Raw genomic sequence first — 20,295 nt, 5'->3', positions numbered from 1 at the left:
AACTAAAAATAATTGCTGGCTGAAACTGTTTATTTAATTATTTAGCACTCTCACTTGAGGCCAGGTGTTATATAAGCAAAGCAGGCAATCTAATTTCACACACAACAAAATGTTTATGGATTGCCGATGCCGTCTCATGGAACCGCTTCTCTCCCTTGTCAGGCTCTTTTCTTTCTGAGCAAACCCTCTTGCTGCAAAGGCACACATGCACTCAAAAGCAACATGTCTGCTGGGGATTTTTTTTTTGAAGCATCAGTTTCCCTGTTAAACATGAAGGATACCATTTCATGAACATAAATGGTACTTATCAGCACAAGCGATTTACTTTTAAAAGGGGGTTTCGGAAACCTTTAAAAGACAAGAAGGTATCCCTGCTGTGAATATTAATCAGTTAAGTGTCAGTCGTCCTGGGTAAGTTTAAATTGTCCAGGGACATTCTTGTGCCTGTTACAAATGAAAGATCAAAATGACTATTCTCTTCCTGAACTTGTACTTGTACAAGTGACCTTTTGTGTCAGAGTCTGCTTTAAAATGAAAATAATTTTCGGCTGCCTTATTAGAAATACACAGCCAGCTTCTTCTTCAGCTCAGTTCTAACATTCTTATATTTTATTTCTAGACAGGCAGGCTGGGTCATGGCTTGTACTGTACTAGATAAGTTAGTGATTATTATCCCATGGGCTAATGATCACAAAATACCCCATCACAGTGCCCTTTTTGTCTTCTTCCCTTCCTCAGGCACCTTACCTGTTACAAGACGTGTAAGAACTTTACTCTCCTCATTGAGAATGTTCACTGTAACATTCCGAGCAGATTGGAAGTACAGAGGGTTTCCCTACAATAAGAGCACAAGAGAAAATGAATGAGACGGGCACATCGCTTCTCACTAGAAAACGTACTGTGCTCTCACAAAACCTGCAGGACATGAGTGCCCAAATCCATGTACCTATATTTGGTCAAATACTTCTACGGCTCCTCTAAACAAAATGCTTGCTTAAAGGATTACATAGGGTCATACAATTTTTTTCATAGGACAAAATGTCACATGGTCCCTGTGGTTAATAATTCATTTTTAAAGGTCTGGCCCAGGGCAAAGTAAACAGTGATCTGCCTCACACAGGGTCTAGTAGTGCCCAGAACCCTAAACAAATTAGGCCCCAAATATCTGAAAGATCACCTCCTTGCCTACAGGCCCTCTTGGGGGTTAGGAATGAAAGAGGAGGGGCTATTTGTAGTTCCACTGCTCTCAGAAGTTTTTTTTTTTTGGGGGGGGGGAAGCTGACAGTCTCAGAAAGGGCATTCTCTATAGCAGCCCCTGAACTGCCAACTCTCAACAGGACATAAGGCACCACCATATTATTGGGCTCTTAAAAATATCAGGTAAATCATTGCACAATATATAACGTCAATGACTGCGAAGAAAAGCTTTGACACAGGGTTCCACTAAGTTTAAATAAAATATGTAAGGCTGGTGTTTCATAGTCTTTGTTCACTTCCTTGAAAATGGATTCCAGAGTCGAACATGCATTTGAACATTCATACCAACTCTCATTCCGATAACTCAAACTTCCAATTCAAATATTGTGTTGTATTTTGTATTTGCCTTCCCTTTCCACCTTCTTATTGAGTGTAGAGCTGCTATTCAAACTCAAAACACAGAATTATGGCTTAAACATGTATATGAAAGTTCATACAAACAACCTGGCTCCTGCCCAAAATAATTCAAATTGGAGAATTAAGGCAAAGGACAAAACCATTATAACAAATTTAAACTCTTGATTATTCAAAGATATTTGGGTTCATCAAACCAACTTCATCTCCTATGTTTCTGACATGCGGATACTGCAGAGCAATCCATTTTTGATTAAGCTGGGCTTTATGACATGGCAGAGAGAGAAATGTCCTTATCTAGCAGCATACAACATATTTTCTGGATCAGATTTATGGGTGCAGATTGAGTGTTGCATCCAGTGGCTGGTGCTTCTGCGCTACCCATGAATCACCAAACTGATGGTCAGTGCTGTCATACGTGAATATACAAAGCTGCCTTAGTCTTAAGACAAAACATTATTGGCATATTCAACCCAATACTATCTATTCTGACTGGCAACTCCAAGTTTTCAAGCAGAGATCCAGTTCTGCTACCTTGCATCCTTAAGTATTTTAACCTGCATCCTCTTTATGCAATACTGAGCTATGGCCCCCTCCTGCTCTTTGTTTCAGAATAGAGGAATAACATTGAATCCAGGATCCCTTCAGCAAGCAAGTAGCACTATAAAGCCTCACAAGGCACACCATTTAGTAGGAATACCCTCACCTAATGAGGTGGGGCTGTGCATATTGCTGTGTACAAATACATCAAGATCTGCCTTTGTCAACCTTGTTGTGGCACCATGTCTGCAAAGAGCCCAAGCTAAACTTTGCTTTTTGAAACAGGTGAAAGAAGCAAATTCAGAATCTAAAGCCCATATTTAATCTTTTGTTGACACTACCTGAACCGATGACATGACACTGGCTTAATTTATTTTGAGCTACAAATTGAGCAGAAAATAATGGTGTGCAGTTCACAAGGTTGACGCATTTGCAGTTGATAGTTAGCCTTTGATACAAAGGTACAGATGCAGTCTGAATAAATAACTGGGCTCTCAATGTCACTGGACCTCAAAATAAGCCTTAGGCTATTACACATCATATACTAGTGGAACCAACAGACTGTGCCCTAATAAAGAGGTGCACATATGACTCAAAACTATTTTGATACAACCCACCTCCCAGGAACGACATTTTCTCCATACAGATAAGAATTTGCTCTTCCAAATAAACCCCGGTCAACCCTAACTCACACACCTGTGTCCGAGAATGCTATGCATCAGGTGCATTTCATAATGCACAGTCTGCCCTGCTTAGTTCGGGTTATATAACCTAGTTCCCTTCTTGTAGATAGATGCATATTGAGTGTAAAGCAGCAACATTCCTGGGATGGTTTGCATGGGAACTTTGTTAGTGTGATGCCATGACACCTTATAAGACACAGTCAGCAGTGGATCAAGGCTTTGGGGATGCAGACCATTATTTATAGGTGTAGTTCTAGTACAAAGCAAAGACGTTCCTGGGTGTGGCCAACTTAAAAACACTGTGCAACCAAATTTAGTTTGAGGTCATATGTGTGCTCCTATGACTCCTCAAAGGCATTTTAGAGTTTGGTGGTTCATATCCCGGTTATTAAATCAGCATCTCTGAATCAAAGAAGGAACTAGGAACATATTCAGCCTCAACTTGAATTAACTCCAGCTTAATATTTAGTTCCAACATGGCCCATTTGAGAAAACGTGTTTTTGGCTCTAATGACAGTTGGTATTACTTATTTCTACAATGAGGTTTCTTTTTTATTTTTAAAATCACATGATCCAATAACCACTACAACCACATAAGCTGTTCAACCAGCTCACCTTGTCTGAGCCTTTCTGGAAAGGTCAGCAGACTTTTAGACTCCACTACTCCCTGTAATATGAAGGGGTGGGCTCCAGTGTTTATTACCATTTTGCATAAAATGAGATTATACTATTTAAGAAATAACATTAGAGAAGCAAAGGAGCTCTCCTCACCCTCAGAGGAGCCAGAGTACATTTTAAAAACACTTAACTGCTGCCCCCTTTTCAGATATTTAGTTCACGGATTCAGAGACCTTTGGTTCTTGTGGTTTTCAGAAAACTAAATCTGTCTGATGAAAGAGCCACTGTTGTATTAGTCTGCTAGCAGAGAATTTTTTTGAAGCACTTAGAATACTGCCCACTTAGGTTTCCATAACTCATTCCATTAAAGGCTAAAAAAAGGAGCTAACATTCAGGATTTATCTTTCTCTCAGAGACACTGCACAATTAGCATCTAATGCCTTCTGCTAAAGCATATAGGAGCACTTTTATTTTCTGACACACAGTTCTTTAAACACATTTCTTGTACAGTAGTATCTCGGGTTACAAACACCTCAGGGTTAAGAACTTTGCTCCAGGATGAGAACAGAAATTGTGCGGCAGCAGGAAGCCCCATTAGCAAAAGCGCACCTCAGGTTAAGAATAGTTTCAGGTTAAGAATGGACCTCTGGAACTAATTAAGTTCTTAACCTGAGGTACTACTGTACATTCTGTTGAAAGAATTGGGGTGCTCATGCTTTCTCTCTCACTCACGTCAAGTTGCAATGAGAAGCACACCTTCTTTTTTCTTTCCTGAAATATATGCATATAAACACACACAGAATTTGGTGCCACATTCATTTCTCTGCTACATTAAGGTTATACCAATACAGAATCATCAACCTAAATAGTGAGAACGATCTCACCCCAGTACATGTGAGGTCTAGCAGCCGTGCATGTACTGAGGTGGAGTCACCTTCCCAGCATGGGTGCTGCTGTTGCTTACTTGCACAGAGATGGTCAGGATGGCACTCCCACCACTACACTCACATGGCCCCATCCTTGCCACTGCACTGTTCCAGCCCTGCCCAGGTAAGCTGCACTGATGTTGGTATTAGGAAGGCAGCACTGCTTCACCACAAGGGTTGCTACAGGTGAGGTTGCAGCCATGCCTCATCCTAACTGTATTTGCAACATAGTCTGATTCAGAAAAGACAAGCAAGTTGAACCTGACCATCCCCTTGATTGCACTGTTTTATTTGCATGGAGATAACTTTTCCGGACACACCGCTTTCACAAGCTGGCTTGCTAAAAAGTTTAAAGACACATACAATAATTTCAACCACTGGTCTGAAATGGGTGGCAGCTAAAAACGTTCCAACGCAGCACATTAACCAAACATGGACTGAAATAAAAAACATATTGAGTTCTCTTCAACCAGCAGTAATGAAGCAACACATATTTCTCCCGAAAAGGGATGTATGTGCAGTTTATTTAGTACATGTGGCACCATACCTGCCAGTCTAACAACTCCTATTAGTGGGCCATGTTCACAGACAAAGTTCTTGAAGTTCATATGGGTTCACATAATCCTTCCAATAACTTGGTACAAAAGTTTAGGGCTCTGAAGACCAAGACTACCACCATGAATTGGGCAACCAGTGTGACCCATAAATAACTGGTGTAATACGACCTGAATGTCTAGTTCCCACAAGTGTTCTGGCTGACATATTCTGGATCCATTGCAGCTCCCAGACTGTCTTGAAGAGCAGCCTCACATAGAGTACATTGCAATAATGGCTGTAACTAAAGCATGTGCCACGGAAGCTAGTAGTGTCTGCTTTCTCTTGATAGAGCCGCAGCTGTTGAACTAGCCTCAGGTTTACTATCTCATCTGCTGTTTACGAGAACTCCGTGAAAGATCATGCCTTTTTAAAAACTGCAGCTTGCGCTCCTGTCACCACTTCACTTGTTTCACCATGACTGATCCACTCTAATTGCAGTTGCTTGAAATGATTATACTATATATACATAATTTTTCAGTCTGGTAGCTCCACTCTGTCTATAAGACGAATGCTGTTTTTATTGATTTCGGTGGTCCCTGAATTAGGCTCAGCAGTTTTAGGAAATTAGATGAAAATCATCATCTTCATCACCATCATCATCCAGGCTTCTTTACGCTGTCTTGGATTAAGTGATTTTTTTTCTTTTTCTTTTCTATTGATTTTTCTTTAATTTAATCATGATGTTTTATTATTTATTATTTGCATTATTTCTAGTATTATTTTAGCATTTTTTGTTTATTAAGACCCCAAGGAATGTGTACAGGTAGGCAGCTGTTTACATTCGTTAAATCATCATCATTATCACAGATGAAAAGATCAACTATTTAGACATCATTTCAGGCTGGTTCTCCTAGGGTATTATCCACAACATTGCTGCACTTATCTGTTTATAGGGCTGGACAACTTTTTTTTGGCTTGAGGGTTGAATTCACCCATGGTGTCAGGGAGGATTCGGAGGAGCAATGGACAGAGGAGGCGGAACAGGGGCTCAGGGACGCTGAAGACCCCCACACCTGCCCAGAGACAGAGGAAGCGGAAGAGGGGGCGGACAGCAGCCAGGTGGAGCAGGGGCTCAGGGATGCTGGGGAGGTTTAATTCCAGGCTACTTTTTTGGGCATGTGTTCACCTATTCGTCATCTCCATCTCATTTCTACATTAATCCACACAAAAATATTTATTTTAGAACAGATTTCTCTCCTCAAAATAAACATTTTTAGAACCATGCAGATCGAGGAAGTGCAAAAGCCAGGGTGTAACTGAATTATAATCCGCACATTCGACCAGGAGGTACGAAATCAGGTCAGTTTGTATCAGATTTCACAAAGGTAAACTCTCCAACCATCCCTTCAGCTACATAGAGAAGTTCAAATATGTCCGCATGCAAGTGAAGCTGTGGAACATGAGGAACTCTGCAGAAGAGTAGGCAGTGGCAGGCTGCCTGGGTCAAGGGTACAATCTCATAGTCAAATGAAGAGGAGGAGGAGGAGGAGGAGGAGGAGGAGGAGGAGGAGGACAGGCAACACCTGCTCTGCTGGCTCTGGAGGTGTGGGAAGGGATGCACAGGGCTGATGCTTCTCATGATGGTGGTGGTGATTGTATTTACCTCTAAATACTAAATACTAAAACCAATTCCGATGAAAGCCATCAAGAAAACACTAAAAACAACAACAAGGCTATCTTCAAGGACGTTTGTAGGCGACAAAGCACTCTGCTGCCTATTCTGGGGGAGAGGGGAAGGCTGACACAACTAAAAATTGCGGAAGGGATAGCAAGTGTTTCAGTCTGTTCACATACAGGGGGGGAAATGTTAGGGATATGTATGACTCCTGGGAGGCTGGGATTGTGTGATGGTGTTGCTGGTATGAATCAGTGCCTCTATGTAGGAGACAGACAATTTGCACAATTATGGCCCTATAGTGAACTGCCATGATCATTCATATCCCTCTTGGTAAAAGCACTGGTTCACACAATGTGTGCGCTCAGGCTTGAGCAGTGTCAGAACCAGAAGTCTGTCACATCGTGATGCCACAACAAATTATCCCAGCATGTGTATATACAACATAAATAAAATTAAGCTGGAATTCTGATCCCTGCAATATTTGCACTTGCCTAGCTATCTACTTCAATGGAGCAAAGATATCACGCCTGACACATCATTATCACCTACGTAAGACTCCAACGTTTGTTTTTAACACCTTAGCAACATCTGAGTGTTTGCAAACACTCCATGGATTCTCACCCATTCGGCTTCCTACACACAGCCAAATGCCACATGGACAGCTATGAGAAAGACTAGCAGTACTCTGGAGTGAAGCGGATGTTTCTTTCCAACGGGGAAGGGGAGAATATTGGATTTGTTAAAATTCAGTGGAAAAGTTAAGAATGATGAACTGAAAGTTTTAACTATATTGTGGTTCTGAAAATGAAATATAACCCAGAATAATATTTGATGGCATTTGTTTCAAATTAGAAACTTAAAAGAACCCCTCTTCATTTGTGCAAGATCTCTCTGTGAGAAGTGTAATGTTTAGGGGCTATAATTATAGATATCAGGAATGAGGATTGGCATAAAACAGGGAGGGGGGAATTAGAAATGTTGTCATGACAGAACATGGGAAATGTTGCAACACAACATTCAGTGCAACACCACCAGTATATAATCCTGCAAACAGCAGGGACAGCATAATTCACACAGTATAGCGTGTGACATGGGGCTATGGATCTGACCTTGTGTTGCACAGACTTATTATTCATAAGCTGGAATTTTGGTGACAGGAAACTATGGTAAAAGGACACTTTGCACAAAAGTTAGCACTTTTCACAAGCTATCTATCTATCTATCTATCTAGAGTATATCAAGCAGTGTGTCTTGAGCACCTTGCTAAACTACTCTGCCTGTAACTGTGTTGTTACTCCAGAGACTCAAAACCCCATCACCCAACTCCACCCAGCTTAAGAACTGGGGGTGTGACAAGGCAGATCACTCCACACAGGTAAGCAAGGGAAGGAGGTAAGCATGCTAGAAAGCATTACTGTTGCCACCACTTCTCATGCCTTCCCTCCTCATGCCTCTGCCATATGTGATTACTGTATGTTATCTGAACATTCAGGTGACACCCCTCCTCCTGATCTCTCCCTCGCTCCCTCCTTCCCAAACACTTATTGTAGGTATTGTCACAAGCACAGTCCCTTGATGGCATGCAACTAAGCTTTACTCAGACCAAACCCACTGAAATTAATGAAGGTGGGTTAGTCAGTCTGTTCAGAACCCTCATGTTGCTCCCAGAGATGCTAAGTGTCTCTCATTTTTTACACCACTTTGTTTCGTTTCTGCTGCGTTTACCACTCAACTCCTGTACTGAATGCAGCTGGAACACAGCAGTTTTTCTGCTGGTGTGGTGGCAGCCTAACTCCCCACCCCCCCGCCCACCATCCATCGGTATAAATAAGATGACCCTGTCAATAATTTATAAACTAGCTGCAGACCTTTTTCAAAAGCTTAAAGCGTGTTCTTAAATTACAATTCCCGCAAGACTAGTGTCCCACATAAGGAAATATTTCTGAATTATAAACATGATTGCTATAAAAATGACAATCTTTTCCAGAAATAGACCTGCATACCAAAGTTTGTGTATAAATTCTGTCTTGCACAAGTTTCTGGCAGCAATTTTGTATTGTATCCAATAAACTATTCTAAATATACCATAGATTTATAGACCAGTAACAGTACAACCCTCTGTAAATTGTTAATATTATCTACCAATACGTTTTCTCCATTCCTGGGGTTTATGGACAGATAACACAAAAGAAAACTAAGTTAAAATAATCTATCCACAGATATATTACAAACTGTAAACTGTATCTTTAACTAAAATTATTTTAAACCATAGATGACCAAGCCAAACAACAACAGCAACAAACTTACAGTGCTTCTGGGATATACCAAGAGTTACAAATAAGATACAACAATATTGCAAAGCCACAATATGGTGCCCCCTCCCTCACCTTCCATTTTGCTCAGTTCACTATGTCATAGTTGAGGTGCCCTGAGGCGCCTCTTAGGCTTGGCGTCCAGTGCGATGGAACCTAAATCTGACTCTGGTGCTGGAAGCATGATATGAACGCATTATCAAATTACAAATAGACCACGTCTTCACCGGAAACTGTTTTGTAGAGGAATTGAAAACACATCCTCTTTACCACTTATTTCAACTCTTCTTTCAGGCCTCCCACTGCGGCTTTGTAAAAATGCTCGTGTTGCTGGTCATGTACCTGCACTGGTTGTCCCATATACGCCATCAATTAAAATGTGTGATTTAGGCTACAGGAAATGGCATTCGAAAGGTGCAGCAAATATGTCAATACAATACAGTATGCTTTGTAAGTAATCAATGAGCTACCCAGCAGAACATGAGGGTTGGTTTCCAACCCCCCCCCCCCATAATTAATTAAATAAATGAAACTGACTGATAACTCACTACACTCAATACATAGCAAAATGAATCACAGCACCCCACTCTAGTAGTGCCTTCTGCTATCTTACTTCTGAGGAAAATGCTAAAAGCTTCTTGATCAAATACGACACTGTAAAAACTCAGGGACTGACAGCTTGTAGGTACTTTCAAACTAACCTATGCCTGCACTTTTTAAATGTATTAGATATTTTATATACCGGTAGATTTATTTGCCTTAATCTAGAGAAGATATATGGAAGACCTGCAAGATTACCAAGACTTTCCCCCCTGCAGAATTTTTTTTCTTACAGCTGATGGTGGGAGTGGGGGGGAGAGAAAGGCAACTTAAAGTCAATCCGGTAGGTTCCAAAAATCAGGATATCAGAAAAGGCGAGTAAGAGGCAACATAATGGAAGTTTATAAAATTATTTATGGCATGGAGATGAGTGGAAAGAGAAGAGTTTTTCTCCCTCTCTCCTAAACACTAGAACTTGTGGACATCATCTAATGAAGCTAAAAGTTGGAAGATTTAGGACAGATTTAAAAAGTACTTCTTTTAAAAAAATACTTCTTTAAAAAGCACTTTTTCATGCAGTGCATAGTCAAGCTATGGCTACCAACTGATGGCTACCAACCTTGCATGGCTTTAAAAGAGCATTAGACAAATTGATGGAGGAGAGGACTATTGATGGCTACTAGCCATGCTGGCTATGCTCTACCCTCCAGATTTGGAGGCAGCAATGTTTCCAAATATCAGATGCTGGAAACCATGGGAATGCTCTTGTGCTTCAACCCGGCTTGCAGGTTTCCAATTGAAGCATCCGGTTGGCCATTGCGGGTATGGGATGCTGGGCTAGATGGACCAGTGGCTTAATCCAGCAGGCTATTCTTATGGCACTCTTCAAATAGATATGCTTATAAATAATACTGTTTAGGGGGGAAAATGAGAAAAAGACAAATAGGTTTTCAAATAGGGATATAAGTGAGTGCTAGGGCACTCACCAGGCACAGAGAACATTGCAGGTCCAGTTCCTAACATCTCTAGCTAAAAGGTAGCAGTTGGAAAGAACCCTGCTTCTGATGCTGTGTAGAGTTACTGCCAGTCAAAACACATAGTAATGGGCAGACTGACCAATGGCTTGATTCAGTAAGTACAGCAGCACCTAGTAGCCCTCTCCTTCCGACAGCCAGTGCCAAGGCCGTAGGCCTCATTGCTGTGATGCTTTTTCAGTGTCACATTACAAGGAAGCTTATATGTACAGGCATAAAAGAACCGAACTGCCTTTGAAATGCTCATTTGTCAGTCGTGAAATTAAAATTACCTAAAAGTGGAGAATATAAACCAGTATTTTAAAGGATGAAAGGGGAAATATATGCTTCAAGAGCATGTGATGCTTGCTTCTTCACAGAACCAGAAAAACAAACACAGCAGATGATGCAGATCACGTAGTAGGGTTCAGAGTGCAACCCCACACGATTGCTTGCAGGAGTGTGTAGTACCATTAACAGTTTTGTAACCTGATGGGGGACCAAGCAGAAGGGCTTGCCGGCTGAACTGGGTCTCAGGGTATGCCTGTGAAAAGGTGTTGCTTGCTCTGCAAGCATTCTAAGCTACATATTGTTAAAAGAATGGTTGTACACATTTCTGCCATAGCCTCAATATTTAACATTAGTCTTCAGTCTAGAAACATAGCGTTGGAAGGGACTCCGAGGGTCATCTAATCCAACCTCTTGCAACGCAGGAATCTCAGCTAAAGCATCCATGACAGATGGTCATCCAACTTCTGCTTAAAAACTTTCAAGGAAGGAGTGTTCACAACCTCCCAAGGGAGTCTGTTCCCCCCCCCCCCACAGCTCTTACTGGCAGAAAGTTATTCCTCATCTAAATCTGCAATAGCAGAATTGTTCCCATGAAATTATGTGGTATCCAAAATTGTGCTGCAAAACACTATTATACTATTACTTGATTATTTGAACATATCCCCACATCTTCTTCTGTTCCTGACTTTGACCTTTGAAGCAGGATGTTCATGTAATTAAGCCTCTTTTCTTTGCAAAACTTTAAACTTGACAATATAAGCTTTCAAAGAAGAATGAGGACAATCTGTGAATGGAATGGATAATGAAGGAATAATAAAACAAACACACTCCCATTCTCTAGTACATGTCATATTCATTTGTAAAGTTGATTGCCTTTAAGAAGGAGACAATGGGTTTTTAGCACAGATGTAAAGTATTCTCCTGTCTTTTTCTCTCAGTAAACAAACCATTTTCAGAAAGAACAAATAAAATAATGCAACAGTGATCGGTAAGAATTTTATACCAAATTTGATTGGGAGACAATGTTGTCTTCTCTAAATCTCTGTGACCTTTCTTGGTGTGGAATCTTTAATGGGCTACCCCTGTCTCCAATGTGGTAGCATTATTCTTTTCAAATACCTTTGAATTTTTTAAAAATACTGAAATACATGCCTTTTTATCTTCCTCAAAATAACAAAAATCAAATGAGCAGTTTCAGAAGTAGTCATGAGCCATCCTGGACTTCACTTCAGATCATCTGACTTACACTGACTTAACTCTTCTGACAGTGGCACTCATCAGGTACTAAATGTGATGCCCATTACCAGTGAGAGGTTGCCGGGGGAGGGTGCTGTCTTTGAACAATGGGGGTGGATTGTGGTGGAAAGCATCTCCCAATGTGGACTGAAATTCAAATAGATCATTAGTACTTTCATACTAAAAAAAGGTCCCACTCTTAATGTGCATATATACTTCTTTTTAAAGTACGGTGGTACCTTGGTTTGCGAACTTAATCCATTCCAGAAGGCCATTCTTAAACCAAGGCGTGCTTTCCATAGCAGCAGGGGACTCAATTTACAAATGGAACACACTCAACAGGAAGCGAAACATGTTCTTATTCCAAGGCAAAGTTCACAAACCAAAACACCTACTTCCGGGTTTGCAGTGTTCTTAATCCAAGTTGTTCATAAACTAAGCTGTTCTTAAACCAAGGTACCACTGTAACTTTTTCTTTTACTCTTCTACATTTATTTAGCTTGTTTCTGACCAATGAAAGTCCCAACACATTGCTCTCCACGGATTGCTATCTATCTAACCCATTTTATACCTTGGATTATTCAAGGGCAAGAAGCATGGACTACATAACACGTAACAATTTCCCCCCTGAAATCGACAATAAACATACAATTTATTTTAGGGCTCTTAGGGGGAAATTAAAATGTCAGCCAATGTTGAAAGCTACGGACTCTGGACGTACACTGAACCAACCGCATAATTATCTCACTGCCTGCCCAAATTTATCTTGCATTCCCTCATTCTGTATATCTGCCCACTTTCAAGGCCATGAGGACAGGTATCGAAACACAGCTTGATTGGCTGCTCTGCACCCTTCAGTGCAATAACTTCACCCTGGGGCATTGCATAATCCTGTAGTTTTCACATTTTATACAGTTTCCCTCCCGTTCATTTCTGCCTCGTTGTGACAGGAAGCTTCGTAAACTTACCACTGTGATATAGCCAGGAGTCTGGCTTTTTCTTTTTTTCTTTTTTACTCTGCTAGTAGTAAATTTGAAGGAAGAAATGGTCAAGGTGAATAGCTCCATTATCTTTAAAAGGATTTCCTGTTTAACCAAAAAGGCAATCAATTGCTTCCATGTAAGAAAAGGGGGACAAAAGATCCCAGTAGAAACCAATCTGCTATAGAAAGCAGTGGCTGGGTGTGTAGCTTCGAGCAGCACCAGAAATGAGCCAAATATGGTACTGAATCCAAACCTTTGAATTTGGTCTTGAAAAAGACTGCCCTTTAGCCACTGACATAATCTGTCTACTGTCATCTTCCAAGTGTTCCCCGCGCCTTATATTGCCACTATTTCAGTATTGTTAAAATATACTGAGTATGGACTGTGTGTGTATATTTTAAATCAGGAGTCGGGAACCTGAGGACCTTCAGATGATGTTGATGGATTCAAACTCCCTTCAGCAGCCTCAGTCAGGGATTATAGGAGCTGTAGTCCAACAACATAGGGAAAATGATAGGCTCCCCATCCTTGTTTAAAATATTTGCGGACTCTCTCTATGCTGGAGATGTCATGTAAGCTCATGGGTCTCTGGAAATGTATCTCTTCTGGACACAGTATAGGTATAAATGAAACCATACACAGAATGAGCATGGAAGCTGCACAACTGATCAATCCAACAAACATAATTCATCTGTACAAAGCAATTCAGCCACATCTAGACAACAATAACACATGGTGTCAAGCATGCAAGGAAGCTCCCCTACTGGCAAAGTGGTTTATTTCTAAATCTCATTCCAGGGAATGTACAAATATACAAGACTGAGAAAAGAAATGAACTGGTTAGCTATAAATACACAGTTACACAAACACAAATCAAGCATTCAAGGATGCTCACAGAAGAACATTAATTAAAATGGGAGTTGAAATTAGATTCTCAAGGCAAAAGCTAACAAGAAAACTTACAAAAGAAGAGGTTTGTGCTTTTCTGTATTTTTCATTCACAATAAACAGACACAACCCATAACTGAAAGTGGTTCCTGAAGTTTTTAACCCAGCGCAAAGAAGAGATTCTGAACAGGTTGTTGCAAAGAGGGCCAACTCCAGGTTTGTGAGTGCTTATCACACGTACATCAATCTGAATGTGAGTCATTTTCTGTAACAACAGCTGAGAAGAAATGGCAAAATTTCATAGATTCATAATTTGGCTGATAGAATCTGTGTATCAAAGGTCTGCATATGCTAACTTGCTGACAGATGATAGATAGATAGATAGATAGATAGATGGCAAAAAATGTGCCCATCAAAGCAAGATGTTGAAGTGACTTGCTTTGTAGGGAAAGTAATCTACTATAACTATGGTTATTTTTGAAAGGAAGAATAAAGCACATGGTGTTGCTATAGCAGTGCCTAAATGAACAATGCTATGAAGACATGATCCTGTGGAAGTCTGCAGGATGACACCTATGCAGGTAGGAAGGTTGAAAGTGTCAGAATTCACCCACAACTTTTCCTGTGGAAATATCAATGGTACAACCCAAGCAACACAATGGCGAAGATAATACAAACAATTGTGACCTAGATGACATACATTATTTATCGAATTTATAAGACAAAGACAAATCCTGACACCATGCCTCAGAAATTAACAAATTACCCCCACTGACATGAACTTATAAAGTCTGGTTTCACTAGACTTTTCAAGTGCTTGTTTCTGTTTTTGGTTTTCTTGATGTTTGTAGATAAGTTCACGAAGATTCCAACAACGGGTAATTTCGTTGTTGTTCACAACGATCGAGGGATGCTGATGAAAAAGACAGGGTGCCGGTGTTCTGCACCTGTTTCGCCCTTGCAGTCTGACCAGTTTACAAGACCGCTACGCCCCCATTGGGGCCCGTTTACTGGGGCTTGTGGATAGTGCACTCCCTTGGCAATTTCGGGCTTCTTCAGTGATATATTCTTGTTGCTTGTATTGATGATCTGAAATACTTGGCTTCAGCATAAAAACTTTTTGATCTGCTTAGCCTCTACTGTGCGAGTAGAGAAACTAGTGCCAATATAGGCAAAAAGAACAAGCCGTCCATATTTAGCTTTTATAAACAATGTTGATTATGTACTTGTTTCAGCAGCATATGAATAAGAGCAATTTGAAAGGCTTCAGTTGAGTTCCTTCATTTGCCCCTTAAATATGCTGCAAACTGGTTTGACTGCATTATTAGGCCAAGCTTGTGCCCAGTGGTGGTGGTGGTGGAATCCTATAGCAGTATTATTTTCATGGAGACTGTTCCAAAAGGCACCAAATTATGAGTTGCTAGAGTAGTCATTCTTCAGGGTTCAGCTCCTTCTCCAGGATTTCAAGACACTGAATCTTTATGTTGGGAATGCCTGCTTCTCATCTCTAATTGGCTTACACACAAATGCACACACAAGGAGACTAAGGTGCCACATTGTGCACAACTTCCCATTTCACACACCGATGAACCTTATTTTGAACTGTTGATAACATAATCTGGCTCAAAACACCTTAGCTTTTACCACTAGACAAGTTACTGTAGCCATATGCTGGTCTTGTTTTTACATGAAAACCAATAAAAATTATTTGGACAAAAAAAAGGGTTTTTAAGTAGTGGTGTGTGTCCAGGAGGCTGAAAAAGGAGGGCAAAATAAGTGGAAATCTCCTTTAACCGGATCGATGAGTCTTCCATGAGCTCTTTCTTTTTCTTTTTCTTTTGTAAACCATCACTCAGAAACATCTGCACTAAACCTTTCATTTGATAAGTGTTAACAAATCAAGACTGCTAGTAAGAAAAGAAGATTGCTATAATGGATCTGGTAGTGTTACTGGGCATCAGTCTGCATGCTAACAATAGTTTTATGTCTGGAAATAATCCCTTCTCCATTCTTGATCTTTTTCTAATAATTACAGTAATAAAAGAACAATATTAACTGCTGTATAAACAAAGCTCAAATCTATAATTTTCTTTTTAGAAGGCTCTTTTTGAAAGAAAAGATTTGTGAGTGTAGGACTTAAATTACTATTCTATGAGAATGTAACAGAAAGGCCTGTCTCTGTAGAACTGGCATTTTCTGCTGTTGGGGTATTTTATGTTCAATGTAGAGCATGCAATATTATATAGCAAATTGTTTAGACTAGAGAGAGAGGCTTCTTTTCCTCCAAGCTGTCTCATCAGCTGCTTTGCAGCTGAGTTCATCTGAAAATTAAATTACATTATGTTTGGAGGCTTTCTTCTTCTTCTTTTTTTAAAGGCCACCCTCTTATGTCTGGCTCAGCTTCCTTGCCAGATCCTTTACTTTATTTGTTTGTAATTAGTAGAAGACTCCAAATGTCAACAAGAAATTGATAGAAATACAATTTTCAAGAGGTACGCAACTGTTTGTGTCAGAGTTCTAGTTCAGTAACGGTAGTGTTGTGAATACATCTTTTTAACCTTTGTAAGTTACTTCCACTACATACATATTATTCATATAAAATTTCGTGCGCTGTAGTATTGCTATGTCTCGTGGGTCTCATATGCATAGCCAAATCCCACTAGTGTTCAGAGAACAGGATTGAAAGTAGATTCATTAACTGTTCATTATGCAAATGCACGGCACTTTTTTCTGATTTTGCTGATAGAAATTCTATGCTGCAGTTCACAGAGCTATAACTTTCAGAACTCTTTGGGAAGAGAACACACCCAAATTCAAAAATACATTTACTTGAGGGCACGTCACACTGATTTTTATTGAACATTCTTCCAAGTAAGTGAGAAAGTGTTGCAGTGGAAAAGTAAGTGGAAAAGTGTTGCAGCCCAAGCTGAGGATATGACTACTACATAAATTATAGAGTGACTCTGAAACTGTCTGTAATCAGTCCTCAGCTCTATCTGTGTGGGAATTCATGCTCGATTGTCACTGAATCACCCATTTTCCCACCCAATTTTCTCTCTGTGTGTGCTTCATCCCAATGGTGAGTGGGCTGAACTGGTACAGACATTGCTATGGATTTACTCTGTCACCACATTTGGGGCCTAGGAGGATTTCTTTCCTGCAGACAAATTGGTTCAACTGTAGGTTTTCACCTGCCTCATAGCAAACGTCACAACTTTGGTGGTTAAGGCATTGGGTGGTTTCTTTTATCACCAGGGTACCCTGTTAAAAAGGGTCCTGGAAGGGGTAGAACCATCTGAGTGTCTACACAGGGGCTGATGGGCTATAGCACCCCTTTTGAGAGGTGGCACTGGTGAGAACTTCACACTTGACCCATGCCAAGGGGAAGTATTCATGCCAGGGCTGACCCATCCCAGGTTCAACCAGCAGACGGGCTGGTTTGGGGTTGGATGCTTACCCAATGCTTTATGCCAAACCAGCTTACATCTGTTATCAATAAAGTTGTAGCCTAATTTAACCTTCCAATGGTCTCCTGTGTCTTATTTTCATGGCACCTGGGCCATGCAAAAGATAAGCAAGTGAAGATCAGGGGTGTAGCAAGGGAGGGGTGGAGGGGGCGGGGGCCCTGGGCAGCGCCCCTGCTGGTGGTGACACATCAGGCTTTTTTTTTTTTTACTTTTTAAAATTTTGTTTAATTTTTTTTTTCTTTTTAGGCTATTTTTGGCACTGCTGGGGTGGACCTGCAGGGGCGGCCAGCGAGGAGGGGTGTCACCCCCCTCGCTGGCCGCCCCTGCGGCTCTGCCCCGGCAGTGCTGAAAATAGCCCCCCTTCCAGCGGCGGAGCTGGGCATGGAGGCAAGGGGCAGGCCAGCGAGGTGGGGTGCCACCCCCTCCTCGCTGGCCCGCCCCTTGCCTCTTTGCTGAGCTCCGCTGCTGGCTGGCTTGCGGAGTCGGGGCACAGAGAGGGGTGGGCCAGCGAGGAGGGACACCCCTCCTTGCTGGCCCATCCCTCTCCCTGCCCTGCGCTCCGCCAAGGGAGCCCGGGCGGTGGATTCAGGAGTCTTTGCAGCACGCAAAGACTCCCGAATCCAGTGCCCAGCACCTCTTTGTGCAGCGGCTGCTCACGTAGGCACGAGCAGCCGCGGCACGAAGGGGTGCTGCGGCTTCGGGAGTCTCCCGAAGCCACCACCCGGCACCCCCGGGGGCGGGGCGTCGCGTGCCTCATGACGTCATGAAGCACGCATGCACGCACCGCGATGCCCCGCCCCCAGGGGTGCCTCTTGGCTTCCCATCCCCTGCTGCCAAGGGGCTAAGAACGCCCCTGGTGAAGATAATGATAATAATACCTACAAAAGGTGGGTGAAATTACACTAGAGCACTTGGAAATTTGTAAGTGGCTACCCTACAGGAGGAATGTCCTTAACTTTTCTTGGTTGGAGCATCCCAGCATTCCTATGAAAGGAAGACCTGAGTGAAAAGAGGCATAGATCTGCTGGTACAGGAATAACTATGCACTTCCTGCAAAAAGGCATCTATCAATCTGTGCCAACAGATAGCCACTGTTTAATTTCCTTTTCTGCCACTACATGCATTGGCACAGTGTAGGCCACTTTTGTCACACCCTTCTGTTTGTTGCCTGGCAGTGGAAAATACAAAGCTGTCAATTGGCAAAGCTAACATAAGAATATATCTAGTTATGGGTAGATAGCCGTGTTTGTCCGCCATAGTCGAAACAAAATAATTCCCCTCCCTTCCAGTAGTACCTTAGAGACCAACTACCGGTAAGTTTGTTATTGGTATGAGCTTTCATGTGCACGCACACTTCTTCAGATAAGAATATATAAAACATATGAATAGAAATATATGTGTTAAAGGCATATCTTTGGCTTCAGAGGCATCATTGTTCAAGAAGCTTTAAATGATGCACAAATGACAGCATGAACTCACTTAAACATGGTCAAACCACAATCCAGACAAAAAATATATATGTTCTACTAAGGACAATTAAAAGCAAAACAAAACCCAGCTTGTTTTCACTAACTAATAGTCGTGAGCACTGGAATTACTGGAGGCCATTGGGAAAAAAACCCCTTTCTATTGTACACTTTGTACAAACATAGTGAAATAATAAATGAAATAACAGGGAGACCATATTTCTACCACCACCACCCCAGTAGAATCACATGTTCATCTGTTCATGTGTAACAGACCAGCTGCTGTTTGCTCTTGTTAAATTACAATTTAATCTTTTCTCAGCTGGGTGTATTAACTTATGTGTTTTCCTAGCATGTAGCACAAGGAGACGCAGAGGCTGGCTGAGAAGTTTGTGTCATTCAAATACTGTAAGTAACCATAATGCCAGAAAACATCCCCATATGCTCAGAACGGGGGAAAGAATTCATAAGTGTCCAAATTCATCTACATCCATATGTTGATATGTAGGCAGTACTTTTGGGCACACTGGCATATGTGGTATATGCGGCTACTGAAATGAAATCAATCAGAAGTCACAGCACGCAACCTGCCTAATTATGATAGAACACCTCACATATTTCATCTGTGCGAGTCCACGTTTTGAACAACAGATGGTGTTGCTATGGGATCATAGCATCCTGAAAAGCTGCAGTTGTACAACACTCATGCAACATGCTGAAAACTGTCCACCTGCAACCCTTTTTCAGAAGCAAAGAAGTTATCTAAAAAGAAAGAAAGATATGTACACATTTGAACTTCTAATGCTATTTTACATCAAAAATATGTAAAGGAAGGGAAAGCACCCCCCCAACCCGAACTCCAACATATCCTCAGTTTGTTGTAATCTGAGGTAGAAAATACAGTACTAATTTACAAATGTTACAAAGTTACAAATGTTACAAAGTCATCCAGAATCCAAGACTGAAGAGAGCTTTTTGTCAAGTTTTCCTTGCTGCAAGTATGGTCTACCAGACTATGTAGATTGTATAGACTGGATCACTACATTAAAATTTATATTTAATGTAGTGTTCTGCAAAGACTTAATGTAAAATTTGCCAAGTAATTATACTCTATTCGACCTTAACATTTGAAAGGGTGTCACCATGAAATTTTGCATTAGATTAATTGAAACTCTACTTGCTGACGTTTGAACTTTGAACGAGAAAGTAGAATAACTAGCAAAAGGCTAAAAGAATTCGGGTTGAGAGAGAAGTTCAGCATAAAATGTCCCAGAAGGTTACATTTCTACTGACTACCACACAAGGACTATTCACCTTCAAGTTCAAGAGGAATACATTATAAGTACAACTGTTTTGGGAAACCCCTTTTTAATCTCAGAGACAAGATGGCAAAAATGCTTTTTGTCTGCTCAGTGCCTTCATAGGAGTTAGCAGACAACTTCAGCAACCAACAAGATAACAGCAGAAACCCAAAAGGCTTTATTGCATCTCAGTGGTATTACAACA

At 41.2% G+C, this 20,295-nt stretch overlaps 1 protein-coding gene across 1 annotated transcript in view; it reads right to left on the bottom strand.

Moving 5' to 3' along the window:
• SGCD (sarcoglycan delta) overlaps window positions 1-20,295 on the bottom strand; it is a 183,486-nt gene that overhangs the window by 64,410 nt on the left and 98,781 nt on the right. Inside the window, exon 4 of the mRNA XM_033140358.1 lies at window positions 748-835. Coding sequence (XP_032996249.1) covers window positions 748-835 — 88 coding nt within the window. The remainder of the gene's footprint in view (window positions 1-747; window positions 836-20,295) is intronic.

This window comes from Lacerta agilis, chromosome 2 (assembly GCF_009819535.1).
Source record: "Lacerta agilis isolate rLacAgi1 chromosome 2, rLacAgi1.pri, whole genome shotgun sequence".
In the NCBI taxonomy this organism is placed as follows: domain Eukaryota; kingdom Metazoa; phylum Chordata; class Lepidosauria; order Squamata; family Lacertidae; genus Lacerta; species Lacerta agilis.
This window is presented reverse-complemented; position numbering and strand designations above follow the sequence as displayed.